Source organism: Toxoplasma gondii, chromosome X (genome assembly GCF_000006565.2).
Source record: "Toxoplasma gondii ME49 chromosome X, whole genome shotgun sequence".
Taxonomy (NCBI): domain Eukaryota; phylum Apicomplexa; class Conoidasida; order Eucoccidiorida; family Sarcocystidae; genus Toxoplasma; species Toxoplasma gondii.
In genome coordinates this window covers 3,336,778-3,356,312 of record NC_031478.1, presented here as the reverse complement: position 1 = coordinate 3,356,312, position 19,535 = coordinate 3,336,778, and the positions used below count along the sequence as shown (strand labels likewise).

The following is a 19,535-nucleotide window of genomic DNA, read 5'->3' as shown; positions in this document are numbered from 1 at the left end:
CCAGGTATACATATATTCATATATGCATCAGACTTGCGACCAGAAAGCTCGGCATACGCGACGCATGTGCCGGTGAATTTATCGGCTGACCCAACGCGATTTACCAACCTATTTTATGGATCTTTGCGTACATGCACCTTTACCACTCTAAGATTCTACCTGCTCCTTGTCGTTTAGCCTCGACTGCGTATCTCGTTTTTTTTCTGATTTTGCGTTGCCACCCCGTCGCTTTTTGTCTCACAACAGGTATCAGGTATCTACATGCACGTTAACGGCTTTGTTGTTCTTTCGGGTCTCTTCGCATTCAGTGCTCTTCACACTTTCACAAACACAAGTGGAACAGTGCCGTTCTGTTTCTTCGAAACGAGCTCTCGCAGACTGACAGCCCCTCTCCCCTTGAGAGACAGGCGCAAGTGAGAGGGCTCCCTTGTCCTTCACACACGGTTTTTGCATACACTCCACGCATGCAGGGTCTCTTCGTCGTCCTCTGCGTGCGGACGCTGCTCGCGGCTCTCCCCGTTCGCGCGTTCGCTTTCATAGCTGGAAAAAGTCGAGCTTCTCTCTTCGCGATCAGCCTCTGAGACAGAGTCCAGCTTTCTCTCACCCTCTCTGCCGGACCCTCGACCAGGCCTCCCCTGCCCCAACAGATCGGCGCCTTCGTTCCAGTTCAGCTCCTCATTCCGGCGTTCAGCCGGTGGGCTCCCTGGAGATAAGAAAGGAAGCTCCCGACGGTCATCTTCAAAGGATTCCCCGCCAACAAACTCCACCCAAGTCCGACGCGAACCTTGAGGGGCTTCCACTTCCTCTCGCACAGTCTCTCCTGTTCCTCTCACTATCTCCCTCACAGTGTCTCTGACTGTCTCCTCCTTTCCTGGGGCCCTGGCCCCTGGGCTGGGGTTCGCTCTGTCTCCTCTCCACGTCTTGCGTGTTTGGGCATGGCTTCCATTCGCCTCTGCGTCTCCAGTCTCTCGCCCCCAGGGGCCGCTTTCGCCTGCGTGTCCGCCCGCCGACTGTCGCCTGCTCCCGGAAGAGACCCCCCAACCGTCTTCTTCCCTCCGGCCCGAGCGCTGGCTCTCGTCTTTGCTCCTCTTCTCTCGACGCATTTCGCTGTCGCCGTGCGAACGGCTTTCTCTTGCTTCCTCTCCTTCTTCCTCACTGCTGAAGTCCAGGCTCGTCGGAGGTTCATCGGGAGGAAGGGCGAGTCTGGGCAGCGCCGTTGGACCTGTCAGCACGATTTCCTTTGCCTGTTCCTCTGAGGGGAGAGAGTAGAACGCATGGCACTTCGACCTTCCGGAGGCGGGCGCCCTCCTGGGGCTTTCCTCCTCGGAGGCGGGGAACGGCACTGCGGACCAGGGGCTTTCTGGCCCGGGGAGCGCGAAGTCCCACCGCCTGTGCCCCGGGCCGCGGCCGCGGTGGGCCGGCAGCGTCCAGGGCGAGGGCGCAGATCTGAAGACCGACAGAGCACCCGTCGTTTGAGCTGGAGACTCGGAGTCGGAGGCTGTAAAGGCCGCCAAGAGCGCCGCATCCAGAGGTTCTTTCTCCAAGCTCTGGCTGCGAGCCTCGCCCTCAGAGTCCGACTGCATGCGCAAAAGGTCTTCTGCGCTCCCGAGCGACGCAGCCGAGAAAACCCGCAAGGCCCCGGGTGTGCGCCCCGCCGACTTCAGCGAAGAAGAAGGCAGGTAGAAGTAAGGCGGCGCGGCCTGGGGATCGACGAGAAAGGAGGACTGAGGCGAGAAGGAGACAGAAGAAGAGGCGCTTCCGGGGAACAGCTGGAAAGAAGCCGAAGCAGAAGATGCCGCGGGCGGGCTCGTTGGGCGAAAGGACAGCAGCGAAGCATCCGAACTGTCGCTCGACCCTGACTTGCTGCTCACTCGCTCGACTCCCTGAGGAGACTCCGGCCGCCCCCCGGCGGCCTCCAGGCGAGGAGACACGCCTTCTGGAAACGCCGGAGCTGCAGGGGAGCTCGAGGCCTCGCTCGAGGGTTCCGCCGCTCCTCCAGCACGGCCGCCGGGCGAGAAGCCCCGCTTCGCGTCGCTCTCGCCTTCTGTCTCCTGTGTCTCCAAAGTGTATCCGTCGCCTGGCCCCCGACAGCCGGAACTCCCCAAGCGACCTGCTCGAGGCCGGGCGGCCTCCTCGAAGAGCCGCGGCTCCCCCGAGGCGCCGAACACGAGCCGCGAAGACCGCGACGCCGCGATCGCGTGCTGTCCTCGGCCCTTGCCGTGGCCATTCTTCTCTGCTTCGTCTCCGTCTCCTGTCGCCTCCGAGGAACTTCCCGCCTGCGTTAGACGCCCTAAACTCCCGGAGGAGGAACTCGACGCGTCAGTCCTCTCCGGGCCGCCGCGTCGCGCCCCAGCTGCCCCGAGATGCGGAAACTTCGACGCCTGAGACGAGGGCCCTGTAAGCGCAAAGTCTCCCGTCGCCGCTTTCACAAAGCCTTCTTCGGTTTGTGATGAAGCGAAGGGAGCGGCGGGTGAGGCGCAGACGACAGAAGCCGCGGCGTCTCGGCCTTCGCCTCGGCGGTCGGCAGGGACAGTTGAGCGAGGCCCCACAGCGTCTAGACGCCCCACGAGGCTCGACGTAAAAGAGCCCGATGAACTCTGAGAGCTTGCCTGGAGAGAAGGCCCGTTTGCGACGGACGACGATGCTTCTCCTGGCCTGGCGCACCCTGAGAGGTCTGCTGTCTCCGACACTCTGCGCCCTTCTTCGCCTTCTCTGTGGGCCCCCAACGTGCCGGAGGAAGGCGCCGTCGCCCTGGCGCTTGTAGCGTCTTCTTCGCGAGCGACCTTGTGGCCATTGCCCTTCCGTTCATTGTCTCTCAGCTCTTCGGGCTCCTCGTTCTTCTGAGCTCTGTACCCACCCCCCATGCACGAGGCGGGCCCCGAAACCGTCGGACTTCTCTCCCCCTCTGGGTCTGTAGCCCCTGGGGTCTTCGAAGGGGCCGCGGGGGGGGCGAGGGACGATTCTTCAAGGAGAACCGAGTCGCAGTGGCCAGACGCCTCGCCTGTCACACTCTGCCGTCGAGACAGCTGGCGTCGAAAACGCCCCCAGGACAGGCGCTGCGTGATGCCCGAGCGACCCACGCTGCTCCACCGAATGAGTCGACTTTCCTCTCGGCGCTTCTCACTCATGTCGCGCCCCACAAGAGACGGAGACAGGGTCTCAGTGCCCGAGAGACAAGAAGAAGACGCGGCCTTCGCCAACGCTTCGCCAGTGAGCGGACCCGCTGTGGGCTGTGTGTGTTGCCCCTGAGACGGGGGGCCTGGGGCCTCAGCAGAAATCGGAGACACTCCGCCGGCAGGTTGAGACTGTGTGGGGCAGGCGGTTCCCGGGCCAACTTGGCCTGGAGCGCTGTCGCGGTCACTGAGAGAAACGCATGAATTCATGTGGGGTCCTGATGACACAGTAAAGGAGGTAGATGAGGAGTAGAAAATCGGAGCAGCTCTGTCTTTCGAGGTCTCCTGGGGCACCGGAAGCTGCGCCTGCACGGAGGCGCTCTCAGTGGCGCCCAAGGGACCCGTTTGAGCAGACAGAGCATCGCGATGTCGAACATTAACGGCAGGCGGAACATCCCGCGAAGCCAAGACGGACCTGTCCGAAAACGACGCCCCTCCGCCTGAAAGCGGGCCTTGAGGCCCCGAAACAGGACCGGGGGCGGACAGGCTCGAAGACGCGTTGGGCTCCACGACACCCTGCGAAGCGCGCCCGGCTCCTGAGGCTCCAGAGGTCTGTGGGATCGCGTTCGCGGTCTCCAAAGCCTCAGGAGACCCACGAGACACCGGAGGCAGCGCCGTTGCTTCGGGACCTGAAGACGCGCCGTAACGACTTCCGGGAGTGAGAGTCTTGTCGCCGTGAGCCTCGCCGGACGCCGGAAGGGCGGGCGCCGCGGGTGCGGGCGACTGGCTAGCTGGGGCTAGCGTTGGCGTCTGCGAGAAGCCGCTGACGCTAGATGGGCCTTGGGGCTGTGCGGGCCCCGTGTAGACTGCGAGCCCACATTCACTGGATGCCTGCCCTTGCAAAGGACGCAGAGTATCTGCTGAGGGCGACGCACGCTTGAAAGAAGCTTGATTCGGCGGCGAAACAGAAGAGGAAACTGTAGACAGCGAGAAATGATCAACACGAGGAGCAGAGGACGGATTAATAGAAGAAACAGAGGAAGAATGTACGGCAGAGACAGAGGTAGCATTAGTAGTCGGGAGAGGAAAGACACTCTGAGAGAAATCAGGACCTAAAGCGATAGCGCCTCTGTGGCCGTTGCCACCAGGGGCATCGTTTGTCGGAGCGCTGAGGGTGCCGAGGAGTGGCGGGAGGCGCGCGAGGGACGGCGCTGCCGCTGAAAAAAGTTCGCGGCTCAACAGAAGGGCCTGCGGAGAAATCAGAGAAGAGAGACGGTACAGTGGAGAGACAAAGAGAAGAGCAAAGGAACAGGGGAGGAGGTAGAGAAAGATGCAACTGACGAAAGGACAAATAGGCTGGGGGAGAGTAAGCCTCGAGCCACGGAACGGTAGTCCAGCGATAGGCCAAGACGAAAAGAAACGAATACGAAGAAAGAGGGGACGAGAGAGCATTGAAGAGGAGCGAAGAGACAACAAGAGGAAGGAAGAAGCGAAACGGAGGACGAAATGAGAAGAGAGAAGAGGAGGGAAAGAGAGGAAGTAAGGAGAAGCAAAAGGAGATGAGAAGAGGAAGAATAAGATGACGGCAAGAGACGTAAACAAAATAGGAAGAAAGTGAATACGAATGGACGGAGATAGACCCAGAAGCGAAAGAAGCGCATGGAGGGACAAAGAGAACTAAGTTGCGACCAGTTCGACTTGGCTGACCTTGCTGACGAGCTGGGCAGCGGAAATGAAGTGCGTTTGGAGAGTCTCATGCAGCTCTGTCCTGTGAGGAAACAGGAACATCCACCGACTGGTTTTTAGCTCATAAGAGCCTCTGAACCCTGAGGTGTCGGACCGCCCGTACACAGCGAGTTTCACGCTGACAACTTTGCTTCTTTTTTCTTTTCCTGTCGAAACGAAGACGTAGCGTTTCTCACAAGCTTCTAACGCGTTCCTTGTCTACTTCCACATCTCTTTGGAAGTGGTGTCACCACCCACCCCCTGCATCCGTTGGCCTCTCCCCCTTGTGCTCACCTGGCAGCTTCCTGCGTGGTGCTGTAGTCCATGGACGCGCGCTCGAGTTTGTGCTCGTTCTGAAAAAACACAACACGAAGCGACCTGCCAGATAACTTGACTCCACCTGAAATAGCTTAAAGAGTCTCTAACTGGCGGAAGGACTGGCCGGCAGGCGACGAGGCATCCCTCACTCTTCTGTCCCTCCACGTCTTTTCTGGGCTGCTGGCTCCTGTCCTCGAGCCCTCAAACTCCGCAGTCCATGTGGAGACGCGCGAGTCTACAAACTGTCTCTTCGCTTTTTCCCCTGCAGCTTCAGACAACAGAATTTGTCGTCGGGGTTTGAGGCACTCGAAGCCATTCTTGTTCTTGAATAAACTTCTCTTCAGGAATCCGACACCTGAAGCTGAGGCGACGCCGCGGTGCAGGGACCGTCGCAGTCTTCACTAGGCACGAACCAGACGGAGGAAAGAAGACCTCCAAGTTCTGCTGGAGAGGAACTTTCAGACGTGAACGGCGCAGCACACTGCGCCTCGAATGCATGCTTTTCCCTGCTTCCTCGGCTTATAAACGGAGAACACATACCCGCAGAATGCGGTCTTCGGCTTTGGGACCTGTCGGGACTTCGCTCTTGAGGCGCGACAGTTTCTGTAGGAACGTCGAGAGCGAGAAAACATGGAGACAGGAGACAGAGGGTCGCGGTGGAGAGAGACAGAAGATGCGTGAACATTACCGCCACAAGCGCCTAGCAGAAACGACGTCTTTTGATCGGCACTTCACTGACGTAACTGCTCCACACGCACCCGGCTCGGCTGCGAGCGACTCTCGCATTTACCATGGACGGAGGTACAAAAATCAGGTGTTTACTGAATGTCACTCCCGGGGCAGATACAGTAGACGGCGCAAGGCTATTTCGAGAATGTGCATGCGTTTTTGATTCGTTTTGAAAATAAATATGGTAACTGGCAACCCTTTTGCGTTTGAACAGTGAACCGCACGGCGCGTGGAAGACAGGCGAGGAAAAAGACTAGAAAGCGAAAAAGAGACAAAGAAGAGGAGACAGAGCAGAAGAGACGACGAAGAAGAAGAGACAAAGAAGAGATGGAACAACTCTTGCGTAAATGTGGCGGCGAGATGAAGAGATGGAAATAAGGAGGGAAAAGGAGAGACAGTCCGAGAGAAGATACGATTGAGAGAGAACGATACGAGCCAAGAAAAGAAAGCCTACCTTTGTGTAGTGGTCGAGCTTGTGGGCTGCATCGTTGCGTTCCTTGAGAAGCACCTGTGTAGGCAGAGATACGCCAGCAAGACCTCATGCGAGAAGAACCGAGACAAGAACCGGACAGAACAACGCAGAAACGAAGGCGACACAGAAACGCAGCACGAGAAGACAGGCCTCAACGGCCCTCTCCGCTCTTCCACTGTCACCCCCAGTTTGTTGGACCTCTCGGTTCTTCTCCGACCTACCTCCGCCCTCCGGATTCTCCGCCTGCACTCCGCGACGGCGCGGCGCGTGGTGTCGATGTGCGGTTGCTGACGGAACAACCACAGACTCAAAACACAAGAAATTCCAGTTGAGGAAAACGCAGACGAACGGACACCGGGAAGAGGCCGTGACAGCGCAGAAACGGGAGGAAAAAGCTTGACGGTGACCGAGAGGCGCGGCTGCCGAAGCGGGTGAAAACGGCTGCAGAGGAGAGCAGAAGAGAGGAGAGAGAAAGAAAGGAGAAAAGAGAGGAGAAAGAAGAGAGAGGAGAAAGAAGAGAGGATCCCCACGGCATGCGTGTGTTCCTGCCTTTTCCATCTCTTTCTGCCTCGTGAACCTCGGCCTATCGGCACAGAGACGCGAAACCGCGACCCACAAGATATGCAAACATGTTAACAAGCAGCGCTTTGCCAATCTGGTGACTACGCTTGAGCAGAAGGAAAAACGTGAAGGACGAGAAAATGGGGGGGGAGGCAAGAGACGCGCCTGAGAGAAACGCATGCAGTGGGAACAGTCGCTTACCAGCTCGAGGCGAATCGCATGAAACGTCGCCTGAACAAAGACAAAAAGGAAGATCGGCAGTTGCAGAAGAAACAAGACATGTAAAATGAACTAATACAACATGCAAGATATATATATATATATACTTATGTATATATACGTGGTCAAGAATAGACGCTCACACATATATCTACAGTTTGAACATATATATATATATATATATAGCAACTTCAGCTAGAGGTTCATATGTCAACCATGGATGCACAGACTGTAGGCACATAGTGGTGTAAATGTGAAGATCTGCAGAGCCTGCCCGCAAGTGCATGCGGCCAAGAAATCCAAAGCACACGGTGACGCATACATCCCGACACAAAGATCAAAAGACCCACAATATATACATATACATGCTGTATACATGTTTATGTACATACGGTTTGGGGGTCATCCATCGACACATACGCGCATATATAAACATGTATGTGCACATGAAGAACATGGGCTTACAGATATATACGCATCCAGATGTAGATGGATACGCAGGAGGAAGACTGTGAAATTGGGCCGCATGCAGAGGTCTTTTCTGTCGAACTATCCATGCACGTTGATAAAAAGAAAACTCACCGGGAGATTACAGAATAAAAGAAAGAAGTCGAAGGATGTCTGGAAATTGAAAGGGGAAACTTTTGAATGAGTCTCCACAGAGGACAGAAATCTCACCAAGACATCGACGACTTCGAGCGCAGTCTCTCTGAGTTCCGTGCTTCGACAGAAGAAAATGTTGACGGTGTCTCCGAGGTCGCGATGCATGCAGTCACACTCTGAAAGGCATGCAATCCAACAACGAAATAACGGGACTTCTGAGACTCACAAAAACCACGAAGAGGCACGTGTAAAGACAGGCGAACGAACCTATATAAAGCAAACTAGATCCGTGTATTCACATACTTACCTATATATGTATACATAGGTGCAAGCATACACGCACATGACCAGCCTGCACAGGCACCGCTCCACCTCTCTGGACTGCTTTATATCTCTGCCTCTTTTATCTATCTATCTACCTATATATCTACATACAATAAGACATGCCCACATATACACGTACATACACAGATATACATACAAATGAATATCCATATATACATACATACATGCATATGTATATGTACGCAGAGATACAAACATACACGCATGTATATATATATATATATATATGGAATTAAATTTCGTTGTAGGAAGTGTGTTTGACCTGTGAGGAGCTTGTCGAATCTGGAAAGGAAGGCACCGATGCGGACCATGAATTTCGCCTGTTCCTCGAGTTGCCACTTTTCTCCCGCGTTTCCAAAGGGGCTTTTTCTGTTTGCAGAAGCCGCGCCTGGAGAGGCGCATGCAGCGGGCCCCCCGTCGGCCGCGAGGCCAGGCGCATGCAGTTCATGAGGCTCCGAAACTGCATGCAGCGAATTCTGACGACTCGAGCCGGAGAACTGAGGCAACAGTAAGATAGAAGAGGATGTGAAGGAGTGGAGGCGAAGGACGGAGAGAATATGCGGTGAAAGACGAGACGAAAAAAAAAGAAAAGAGATATCTTCTACGCACAGATACCACAGAGGCAAGGGACAACGCACACACGGTACATTCTTAGAAAGGGGGTGCAACGAACACATTAATACACACATATACGTATATACGTATATATGTATATATGTATATATATATTTATATGTATATATACAAACAAGGGAATATAGTATACACAGATACGCATGTATAAGGTATCCCTCTGTATACACTGATTTACTGAAGAGTGTATGAGTGTATCGAGGAAGAAAGGAGTCGAAAATGTGAAGACACCGTGTCTCGCCGCGAAGAAAGAGGCCAGAGGGGCAAAGAAAAAGGAACGAAGGACCAGGTTTGAAGAAGAGGAATCACCTTAAGGAAGCGAAAATGAAGGATAAGGCAGGAATGAGAGACACGACGGCAGGACACATTGAGGAAGATTTTCAGAATTAGGAAGTAAAAAGAAGAGACAGAGGAGAGACGCCGATCGAGGCCCACCTTCTGACTGACGAAATGTTTCACGCGCTGCATGCTGCGCAAGGAAATTAGAGACGAGGGAAGATAACGACCTCGCCAACGTCGCTCGAAGAAGGTCTCTCTTTCTTCTCAGGAAAGAACAGGAGAGCCTTGTTGTCTCGGCATCTCTCTGTAGCTGCGCAGACCCAGAGCGAGGCCTGAGAGAGCGGCGAGAACTCGAGAGGGAAGAACGAGACGACTTCGAAAGGAAGCGGAGAAGAGGACATGCAGGAAGAAAACGGGTTCCCGAGATTGAAAAAAAGACTGAGAAGGACGAGACTAACATGAAAATTGAGAAGAACCAGGATGACAACGAAACCGCGAAGAGAACGGCGCTTCTTCGTCTTGTAGACGCAACAAGGAAGACTCTCAGGGATGGGAGACCGAAAGAAACTCTCAGAGATGACGACTCTTTGCGTTACCTGTTGTCTCACCCTCTGTGGATTCGAGGCATCTCGAGTGTGCCGGAAGTTTCCAGAGAGAGACGAGACAGAGTCGTTCCGAGGCACTGAGAGGCTTCAGAAGGTTCGGAGAGTGGCGAGGTAAAAGATTGAAGGGGAGCCTGTAATCTACAGAAGACACAGTTGTGGCGCCAGTCCAGCCGCTGGCTGGTCTGAGAGTGGAATCTCGCGCCCACTCTCCTACAGGAGGGAGCGCTTCACAGTCGGTTGGCGACTCTGACGACGAATGCGACACAAGAGGCGGAAGAGAGAAGAAAGAAGAGAAAGGCAGAGAACGACAGGCGCGTAACTGGAGGGCGCGGGAAAAGTCGGACGCAGAAGCAAGCTGGTCTGTTGGCGCCATGTCTGCGGCAAGTTTTGCGCATGCAGTGGTCAAAAGAGCTGGGACGAGACATCTTTTGCTTTCGCGTTGGATCGCGTCGAAAAAGAAGGAAGCAGGGGATTACCAATAGAGAAATGGAAATCACTGAGAAGACGAGGGACGGAGAAACTCGATTCCGGACGAGGAAGAGAATTGGAGAGAAACAGGCAGTGTAAACGCGAGGGAATTTAGGCCACAAGCAACACCCACCTCTTCCGGTGTAGGTACACATCAGACTCGATCGTGTGTTCTACGGTTTCTTTTATCCCGTGCAGGGTCGTTCTTCGCCGTCAGTTTTTCTCGTTTCCTTTTCCCTCTATCGTCTTTGATTCCTCCTTTTTTCGCCCGTTTTCCTTCGTGACTCTGATCTCCGGTTTTCTCTCTCCTGCTCACGCGTTTCTGCCTCGATTCCGCTCTGCGTTTCCCGGTCGCTAGTCGCCAGTCGAGGGCGAGTGTCTCGGGAGACAGGGAGGGCCCCGCCGTATCTATGTTTCTTCCGGAGATCCACAGGCTGCGCCTAGAACGCAGTCGAAGTGGCATAACTTTAAAGTCGCGGGACACTGAAGTCTCTCAACTTTTAGCTGTCTCAAGCACTGCAGAAATCTCTTTTAGATGCAAAAGGGCTCCTGCGCCTGGGATTCTTTGTATGAGTCGAGTGAAACGGGCAAGGTTCTCTCTGTAGCGCCGCTGCTAGTTGTTTCATCTGCCCGTTACTGCATGCCCGAACGCGTGTGTCTCTCAGTCGAGAAAGAAGTGAAAAGGTTCACCAAGGTCAGGGGCGTGAGGGCAGCCGGGAGAAAACGGAGACTGGGGAGAAAAGGAAGCAAGAGTGAAGAGATGCTTTTAGAAAAGCGATCCTTTTACGTAGAACCTGTCTCCAGTGAAAATCTGAGGCCGGGGCCGGGTTCTAAAGTCGACGACTCAGCCCGTTCGGAGGGTCTGGTGTAGCCTCGTACTTTTTGCCAATGAGACTGCCATCGAAAACAGAATAGAAAAACTCAATCATTGCGAATCAGACCACATCGAGCAAAGGCAGTAGAGAGGCACGACACTTAGTGTGTGTGGAGTTGAACAGAAGTCAGGTTTTCTTAAGTAGAACTGGACAGAAGAAACAGGAGCCCAGACAGCACTCTGTTCGCTGTAACTCTTGAGGGGAAGAGGAAGCAGCACTGCCTTCGAGGAATAATCGGCGTACACCCAGGCTTCTACGTCGGGACGGAAAGACTCACTCAAAGCGAATAAACAGACACTGCAGTACCTTGATTCTTCTGACGACGACTCCAGTTACAACACAGACAACCCAGTGCTTGAGTGCTGTACACCACCACCCCACTGAACTGCTTCAGACAGCAGAACGAGTTGGATTTCTAAGTCCTGAAAACTCCTCCCTTGTTGAGCAAACAAAGGTGTCTGGACAGCCCGCCGCTCGAACTCGGACCTTTTTGCGGAAATCGTCTCGCCGTCGCCTCGGGAGTCAATCGCCTGCGTGTTTCGAGGCTCTGTGTAAACATGTGACGGACAAATATATACATTTAGACATATATATATATATATATATATATTTACAACTATAGATGTAGAGATAAGCAAAAAGGTTCTTGTTTCTCTGTATGAACGGTGTTGATTCAGAAATGGGGAGGCTCCTCTTTGGGAGATAAGAAGAGGACGCGTTCTTTTGGAGAAAGGATAGAAGAACTCTCGAGGAAAAGAAGACAGAGAGGGAGAGTGCACAGTTGAAGGAATTACAAGTATCCGTTGATTCGCTTTCCCGCAGTTCCGTATTGGATCGGCGACAGAGAGGTTGCGATATTCATCGCTTGATATGACGAAGAACCGTCCTGTGTGTTGAGCAGAGAGACTAGAAAGAGTTTCGTGTAAGAAGCCGAGACACTGTTTCGCCACTGCAAACACAAATGGTCTGGGATTGAAAATATCCGTTTTCCATTTCTCTACAGTGGGTGCAGAAAGACCCCTCGCACCTCACGGGACTCCTTGAAGTGTATGCACACCCCAATGAGGTGAAACAAGGGACGCTACATTGTTGCCCAGACACCAGGACGGACGGACAAAAGCGCCACCTGTCACATTTTCGCTCTTCTTTTCTCAGGCGAAGAGATTTTCCTCTCTTCTGCCTCCATACACATGTTCGGTCAGTCCCCAGGTTTCTTCTCCTGTGTCCAGGAGACTGTGTTCTCGGTCCGAAAACCCACACTCTGTCACCACTTCGAAGCTGCCTCTCCAGCCGCCTTCCCTCCTTTCCGATGAGGACTGCAACCGCTTCTCGACTATTTCTTCCTCTTCCCGGCCTCAAACACATCGATGCGCGCCAAAAAACAAACGAAAATCGGAATTCTGTAGAACGCAACCTCGATGAGCCTGACCTTTGCCACCAGCCCCACACTTTTGCTCGACTCTCCCATATGTAAGTACGCGACTCCGCCTTCTTCCGCTTTACGCTGCTGCCCCTCAGTTGTTGTAGAAATACATATATTTGTACAGATATATGCATGCACCCGCATAAAAATACACCAAACACAATTAAGTGGATTCTCCCTTGCGCAACTGTACATACACATGCTTCTACGTCTGTATGTACATGTACATACATGCATATAAGTATGCATAAAAGCAAGTATGCCTAGGCATATGTATATCTCTCTATCTGTCTATCTCTCTACATATATATATATATATATATATATGTATGGTGTGAGAATGCACGATTTTGAAATGGAGAAGGGTTTCGTTCCGGAATCTGACGAAGGCCGATTAGAGCCATTTCGACAAGGCAAGGATATTCGGAGGGGCAGGCGTCATAGATCGAGTGGCACTGCCTCCTCGGGCCGCGCCTGCAGCGACGTTTTCCACGCGTTGACCTGGCGCTGCAGTGTCTTCTTGTCCGTACGGAAGTGCCTCTGTTTTTGTCTGCGAGGACAGTTAGGGCAGAGTCTCTCCCTTCCCTGTCTCTTGGCCCTCAATGTAGATGTAGGGAGCATCGTCGATGATTCCGTCTTCTTGTTCTTTTTCTTCTTTCGCGTCATCGTCATCGAAGCTGTCCCAGTCGATCATGGCTTTCAGACGCGCCAAATCGTCGAGATAGTCCAGCTCCTTGTCTCCTGCTTCCTCATCCGTTTTTCGATGCCCCCGATCCGTTTCCTCGCCGTTCGTCGTCTTCGCCTGCCCTGCCGAGGACGAAAGAAAGTGTGTCGTTGACGTCTGTGAGTCCTCCGCCCTCTTCCCTGCCTGGTAGCTCCCAGCGGCGGCGCTCTTCTCTCCTTCCCTGGCCCCCGTGACCGCTGTGGCGCCGTTTTGTCTCGGCAGCGAAGGCTCTAAAAACGCTTTGTCTCGCGCTCGCGCTTCAGGTCCACTATCGGGTTTGATGTCCGTCCGAAGCGACGAGGTTTCGAGCCTTTGGGGAGAGGAAAACCGACTCTCCCACGACGGCCTCTCCCGTCGCTTCCCCCTCTCTTCGTTCTCCGCTTCGTCACCCGCCTCTCTTCTCCCGTCTCGCCCTGCCACACCCGACGCCTCGTCGAGCATCGGAGTCTCCTTCTTTCCTCTCTCTGCTAGTTCCTGCCCCTCGCGGTCGGGCGTCTCTCGGCTCTTTGCTCCCAGAGAAAACGCGTCAGAAGCAGAAGGGGAAGAAGAAGAGAGCGATGCAGAGAAAGGTGGGTCTCTGCTTCCTCGTTCTTCTCTCCCTTCACGGAACGCGAAGGGAGAGAAGACGCGGCTGTTCGCCGAAGATGCGGGATCGGCACTGAGAGTTTGGGTGATACCGTCTAGAGCGAGAGAGAAGTCCCAGCGGTCCCGGTCTTCTTTCCCACCGAGTAGAGAAGCCCCTTCCTCGTTCTGAGACGAAGTCGCATCTCTGAGTCTTTCCTGGAGTCCTCCGTTTCGACTTGGAGAAGCAGAAGAAGCAAGCGACGGAACGGTGCCTCCTCGCTCGACTCTCCCAGTCTGCATGCCTAAACTCGTGTCTTCAGCCACCAAATCCTCTGCTCGAGAGGTGCCATCAAGAAAAACAGACTTCGAGGGCTGCGCCTGGGTGGAGGAAGAACGCCATGAAACCGGCGAACGTGGAGTGTCTCTACCGACCTCTGGGGTGTCCCGACTGGGCTTCGGGGTGTATGTCTTGGCCTTTGGGGTGTCCTTCGACCAGCCGTCTTTGCCTCCATCGCGGAGCCTGCCGCCGTGAGAATCCTGTCCGTCCACGCCTCGTCGAGCATCGTCTTTCTTCTCTGTGTTTTCCTTCCCTCGCTTCGTCTCCTCTTCCAGTTGTCCGGACTGCTTCTTGCAAGCCCCTCGATGTTTCACCTTCAGCGTCGCCGTTCGCTGCAGGCATGCGTACACCCGAACTTCGCACTCGTTCTCATACGTCTGTCCGTCGGTCCCGCAAACCACCGGGCCTCCAGGGGGACAGAGAAAGTTGCACTGGCTGGGCGAGGGAAGAGACGACTGAGAGGAACTGGAAGACACAGATCGAGAGGAAGAGGCAGATGAAGAGGAAGGGGAAGCTGGAGAGGCAGACACAGGTGAGTAGATAGACAAAGAGGGAGATGAAGACGGAGAGGCGGGGGCGGGCACCGAGGAAGAAGAGGAGAAGTTCGATCTGCTGGTTTCGCTGTGGAGATAGAGAGCGTTGGGTGGCAGGGAGGGTGAGGAGGAAGACGATGGAGACAGAGGGCCTGGAGAAGGGTCGCCGGGGCGAGAGACAGAGAGAGAATAAAGGGAGGACGGAGCGACAGGCGGACCGTCTGAAGAAACGCCATGACGAGAAGCAGGATTAGGAGACGAGGGAGGATACAGCTGAGGTAGCGCCGAAGTTGGGTACGAAAGCGAAGGAACGAAAGACGAGGAAATCGGAGACAGCTGCGAAAGTGAGTAAGGAGATACATTTTGCCCTTCAAGCTGAGGCGCCGTGTGTCCGCTGCGCTGAGAGCCCCCCAGGCCGCCAGCCGCCCCGCCGGGGGTCTGTTCATACACCCCAGCACCTCCCGGATTTTGAAAAACGACAAACGGAGAAGAAGAAACACGATCAGAGGTTGGCAAAGGCCGCGAACCTTCGGCATCTTGCTGTGGCCGAGCGGCAAACCCGTGGGGGCCTTCTACAAAGGCCAAAACCGGAGAATAGTGCCCTTTGACAGTGTCAGCTCGATTTTTCGTCTGCTCTCTCTGCGAGTCTGCCCTCTGCAGCTCCTCCAATTTCTGTCGCGTCCGCTCTTCCATGAGCTCTTGGACAGACGTCACCCCGTGAAGAGAAGTGAGGAAGCTCTTTGCATCGAACTGGGAGGGCGGCTGCTGCTGTTGTAACTCGAGTTGAAGGTTTTGCATGTTCTGTAGATTCTGCACCGCTTCCCGTTTCTGCATCAACTGCTGCATAGACGCCTTCTGGGCATCTGTGTGCATTTCGTTTCTCAACTTTACGATTTTCTTTTCTGCTTGCTCGTCTTCCCGCTGTGTCGGTTCGTCTCCTTGCTCCCAGTCCCCGCCCTCTTTTCCTCGTACCGCCGCGAGTCGCGTCGCCTCCTCCACTGCCGCCTCCCTGGCCGCTCCCTGGCCCGGAAGAGACTCTCCACGCAACAGTGCGGAGACTCTGCCGACCAGCGCTTCACCAACAGACTCTCGCTGTGTTGTTTCTTGCTTCGCTTCCCGCAATTCTCCTCGCTTTTCCTCTGTCGCTTCCGTCGGGTGCCTTCCTCGCTGGGATGACAGCACTGCCTCGGCTTCCACAGTTGAAACTGAAGACATGGCAGAGCGCGAAGGAGGAGAAGAAGGAGAGAACGGTGCAGAGAAGTTGGTAGAAGGAGGGGAATCAGGCAAAGAAGAAGGAGAGTGAGAAGAAGGTGCCGAGGTAGTAGTGGTGGAAGAAGAAGGCAGAGACGGAGGCGCAGCGGAGGTGGAGGAAGGAGTCTGGACGCCGACGTGGTTTTTTCTGTCTGATGCCGAAGCTTTGTTGTGCAAGACGAAGGGGAAGGTTTTTTTATCGCTTTGGGATCCACTCAGAGACGGCTTTTCTCTGATCGGAATCAGTCGCCCGCTCTGCATCCTTGAAGCGCCCCCCTCGCTTGGCTCTGTCGCGGCTTTGTGCACGTCCTTCTTCTTCGAATCCCCTCCCAGAGTCTCAGACTCCTCATCCAGAGACGCCGCATGCGCAGACGCGGCGAAGAGAGAAGCGGTGGACGAGAATGCCGAGTTAGGATCCTCCTCTGGAAGTGAGTCAGTGTTGTCATTAGATCTCCTTGCCTGTTTCTCTTTGTTCTCCCCCCTGCTCGCGCTGTCCTTCGTTTGTTCTGGGCGTTTCCCTCGTCCTTCATTACCGCTCTCCCCGGGCCTCTCTCTCCCCTCATACCCTTCCAAACGCGCCTCGTCCGACGCGTCTTCTGGGCGCTCCCGTCCGTCCCCAGAGGCTTCGTCATTCTCGCGTCTCTCCACCAAACTCCCCGCCTTCTTGTCGGCGAGGGACGAGGAGGAACTCAAGGGGGACACAGCAGACGCCGAGGACGAGGACCACGACGGAGACAAAGAAGAAAAGGAGGAAAAGGAGGAAGACGAAGGAGCGGAAGAAGCAGTGGATGAGGTTGGGGAGAGCTGCTGGCCGCAAACGCCTTCGTGGATTTTGAAGAGTGGGTCCTGTCCGGTGACTCGTCTGACGCAGGCTTCAACAGCGAAGACGCAGGGATTGGCGTAGGTGTTCCCATCTGAGGCGCACTGGGGCTCCCAGTGTTGATCTGCCTGTAGCAGAGTCTCTGGAGAGAAGGAGAAAGCACGAGTCGCGGACGCAGAAGAGCTGCTCTCCTGCACTTGGCAGACGGGCAGAGACAAACACTGACGGAGCGAGTCCTGGGAAAAAGGAGGAGAAGAGGAAGAAGGAGAAGAGGAAGAAGGCGAGCGAAGAGAAGGAGGGGGAGGAAGAAACGGGGGCGGTGGTGGAGGGCAGTCTCTTCCATCTTTACTGAGGCTAATAACTTCGAGCTGAGGATGCATGCATCGCGCTCTCTCGTAGTCGCAAACTGTGGGGTAGACAAGGCCATCCGAGCCACAAAGGACTTGCCCGAGGTAAGGGCCGTCTCGTGTCTCTTTTTCGGTTTCTGGAGTGCACAGATGTACACATTTCATTGAAAGGGAAGAGAAACCGTACGGCCAACTAGAGGAGTTATATGCAGCGTTAGATGCAGGGGGAGGGAAGGCCGGATAAGGACGAGGAGCGGAGTAGGAGAAAGGCGCGCCCTCGCCTGGTCTGTCCCTTCCCGCGACTCCTTGGCCAGCTTCCTGGAGTGTAGATACACTGGAGAAGCCCGAGAGGGTCTCAGCGAGCTGAGACGAGGAGCGGGGCGCATCCGACTTGGCTTTGGCGGCAGCGAGGGCCTTCGTTAGAATGGCGAACACCTGGTGTCGCTGCTGCTCGGGCAGGTGCTGCAGCAGAATCCCCGCAACTTCTTCAACGGTGTCGGTTCTGCCGCGGGCAAGGTCGTCGAGGAGAACTCTGAGGACTGAGGAGAAGGCAGGCGGAAGAGAAAAGGACCTCTGGGGCGACGCGAGAGGAGGCGCTTCGCCTGCGCTTTGCCCCGAGAAGGCGGGGCCTCCTGCGGGCCTCTGCGTTGGAGGCGCCGACTGGTACGCCGGCGCGTGTCCAGAAGAAGAGGCTGGGAACGGAGATGACGGAGAGAACGAAGCCGCAGAAGGGTGAGAAGAGGAGGGCGGGAAAGGAGGAGAGAAGGCAGACGCGGCGGGAGGTGGCGAGGCAGAGGGCGGACTGTGAGTTGGAGAAGCGAACGAAGGAGAGCGAAGAAGCTGTTGGTGAAGCGCAGGCAGCGGAGAAGAAGCGGGAAGACGGGAAATATCGGGCGCCGAAGTTTCAGCAGCTTGAAGATAGTTTCTCTGAAGCATTTCGTAGGCTTGCTGAGTATTCTGCGGAGGGCCCCCGCGAGACAGACCCCATCCGGCCTGGCCATACTCGAACTGGGAAAGACCTGTCTGTTGGTGACTGTGGTTATACATCGGTGGATCTGCAGAGGGGGGAGGCCGACTCGGGTGTACGTACACCCCAGGACTTGAAATAGGAGACGGCGTTTGCGCGAAGCCGCTGCCTTCAAGAATCCCGAAGCTTCCACCTGAGACCTCACCCCGTCCTCCACCGAGCAGCCTCAGAAGTTCCTGCTGTTCTTGTGGCGAAAGTGTCGACAAGGTGTCTGCGTTTTCAGATACCCCCGACAACCGCATCGTCCCCCGGCTGTCTCCGGATGCGCTTCCTCTTGGCACGGAAGAACCGTCGGGTTGTGCAGAGGAGACTGAGGAGGGGAGGAAGCCATTAGAGCTCAACTGGGAAGGAGGATTTCGTAACTGCGAATAACCTCCCTGGCTTTGACTGGAGAGTTCGGGGGGGGGAGAGTATTGTGGAGCCCGGGAAGGCGACGAAGTGACCTGCTGTACATACACTTGAGAGGACGCGGTTTCAGGGGGGCCAGAAGCCGGGTGATTGTACACCGGAGGTGAAGAGTGGGGTGAATAAGGCATCATTCCTCCTCCTGCGTACCTTGGAGGAAGCGAATAGGGGAAAGAGGAGACGTTTGGACTGTTTGGGTAAGAAGGGAGAGAGGGAACCTGGAGTTGTGGTTGCTGGGTCCCGCCGGGATGCATCGACGGAGAGACACCGAAAGATCCGAGAGGAAGGGCTCGCTGCTGCTGTAGAATCTGCAGTTGTTGAAGAGGCGAAAGCGAGGGGAATCCTCCAGACTCTGGAGGGTACACCCCTTGCGCTGAAACAGGGAAGAATGGAAGTGAAGGCGATGACGTTGGCGTCAGAAAAACCGTCCGACAGAAGAGTAGGAAACCAAGAGAGAGAAACCTGCGGGCACGAACGAAGGCGAAAATCGACATTTTCTGTCGTAAGAGACGAAACGACTTGGGACGAGAATCGTAGGGTCTTCTGCAGATCTGGGAAGAAGAGAAGAGAGAACCCGAGGAATGGGAGGAAGACGACTCCTGCACATCCTCACAGTTTTGGCTTTTCTGCCGCATTCTGCAGCCAGAAAACGCGTGGACGCGGGAAGCCTCAGGATTCTCGTCTCTCCTGCATGGTGAACAGGCAAGCGACCTGGTGTCTCCGCTTGTGGTAGCTGCGCCCGAAGGTAGCGCCGGACAGTTGAAAACCGAGCCATGAGAACACCCACTTCCCGAGACCTCTGAACCACGAGAGGCAGTGGAGAATGGCGAATACCAAGAAGGCAGACGAAGAGACGAAACGGAGCAGTCCCAAGCAACGTAAATACCGATCCGACTAATGCAGTGCCTCTGAGAAAGAGAGTCTGAAGCCGGTAACAAATCTGGAGGACCTCGCGCATAAATCCGACAGCGCCGACTGAACTCGCTTCTGCGACATCTACGACTTGTCTCCACCGCCTTTCTCGCGGGAGAGCTGGGGCGACGTGATACCGACGTACAGAGCAACGTGGAGACGTGACCGACGGAGAAAACATGGGGAGTCTTTTCTCTCCGTTCCGTCCCTCTCCCCTCTGTGGAGAGCGGTGTTCTCTGGAGATCTG

General features: G+C 55.1%; 2 protein-coding genes across 2 annotated transcripts; both read right to left on the bottom strand.

Moving 5' to 3' along the window:
- Positions 1–192: 192 nt before the first annotated feature.
- On the bottom strand, positions 193–9,679 carry TGME49_224070 (hypothetical protein). Its single transcript, XM_018780031.1, has 11 exons — positions 9,154–9,679; positions 8,348–8,582; positions 7,816–7,916; positions 7,120–7,149; positions 6,579–6,644; positions 6,340–6,393; positions 5,697–5,759; positions 5,133–5,191; positions 4,821–4,881; positions 4,226–4,361; positions 193–4,090 (listed from the first exon to the last, which is right to left on the bottom strand). The coding sequence occupies exons 1-11, from the start codon at positions 9,184–9,186 to the stop codon at positions 435–437; spliced, it is 4,494 nt and encodes a 1,497-aa protein (XP_018635925.1). The 5' UTR covers positions 9,187–9,679; the 3' UTR covers positions 193–434.
- A 3,251-nt stretch (positions 9,680–12,930) lies between these two features.
- On the bottom strand, positions 12,931–19,011 carry TGME49_224080 (Kazal-type serine protease inhibitor domain-containing protein; the record flags this gene model as incomplete). Its single annotated transcript, XM_002366053.2, has 1 exon — positions 12,931–19,011. The coding sequence occupies one exon, from the start codon at positions 19,009–19,011 to the stop codon at positions 12,931–12,933; it is 6,081 nt and encodes a 2,026-aa protein (XP_002366094.2).
- Positions 19,012–19,535: the final 524 nt, after the last annotated feature.

Coding starts and splice junctions, on each gene's coding strand:
- TGME49_224070 (XM_018780031.1), bottom strand. CDS start 9,186: ATGCAGCGCGTGAAACATTTCGTCAGTCAGAAG. Junction 8,583..9,153: donor AACATTTCGTCAGTCAGAAG/GTGGGCCTCGAT, acceptor CTGTTGCCTCAG/TTCTCCGGCTCGAGTCGTCA. Junction 6,645..7,119: donor ATGCGATTCGCCTCGAGCTG/GTAAGCGACTGT, acceptor TTGTTCCGTCAG/CAACCGCACATCGACACCAC.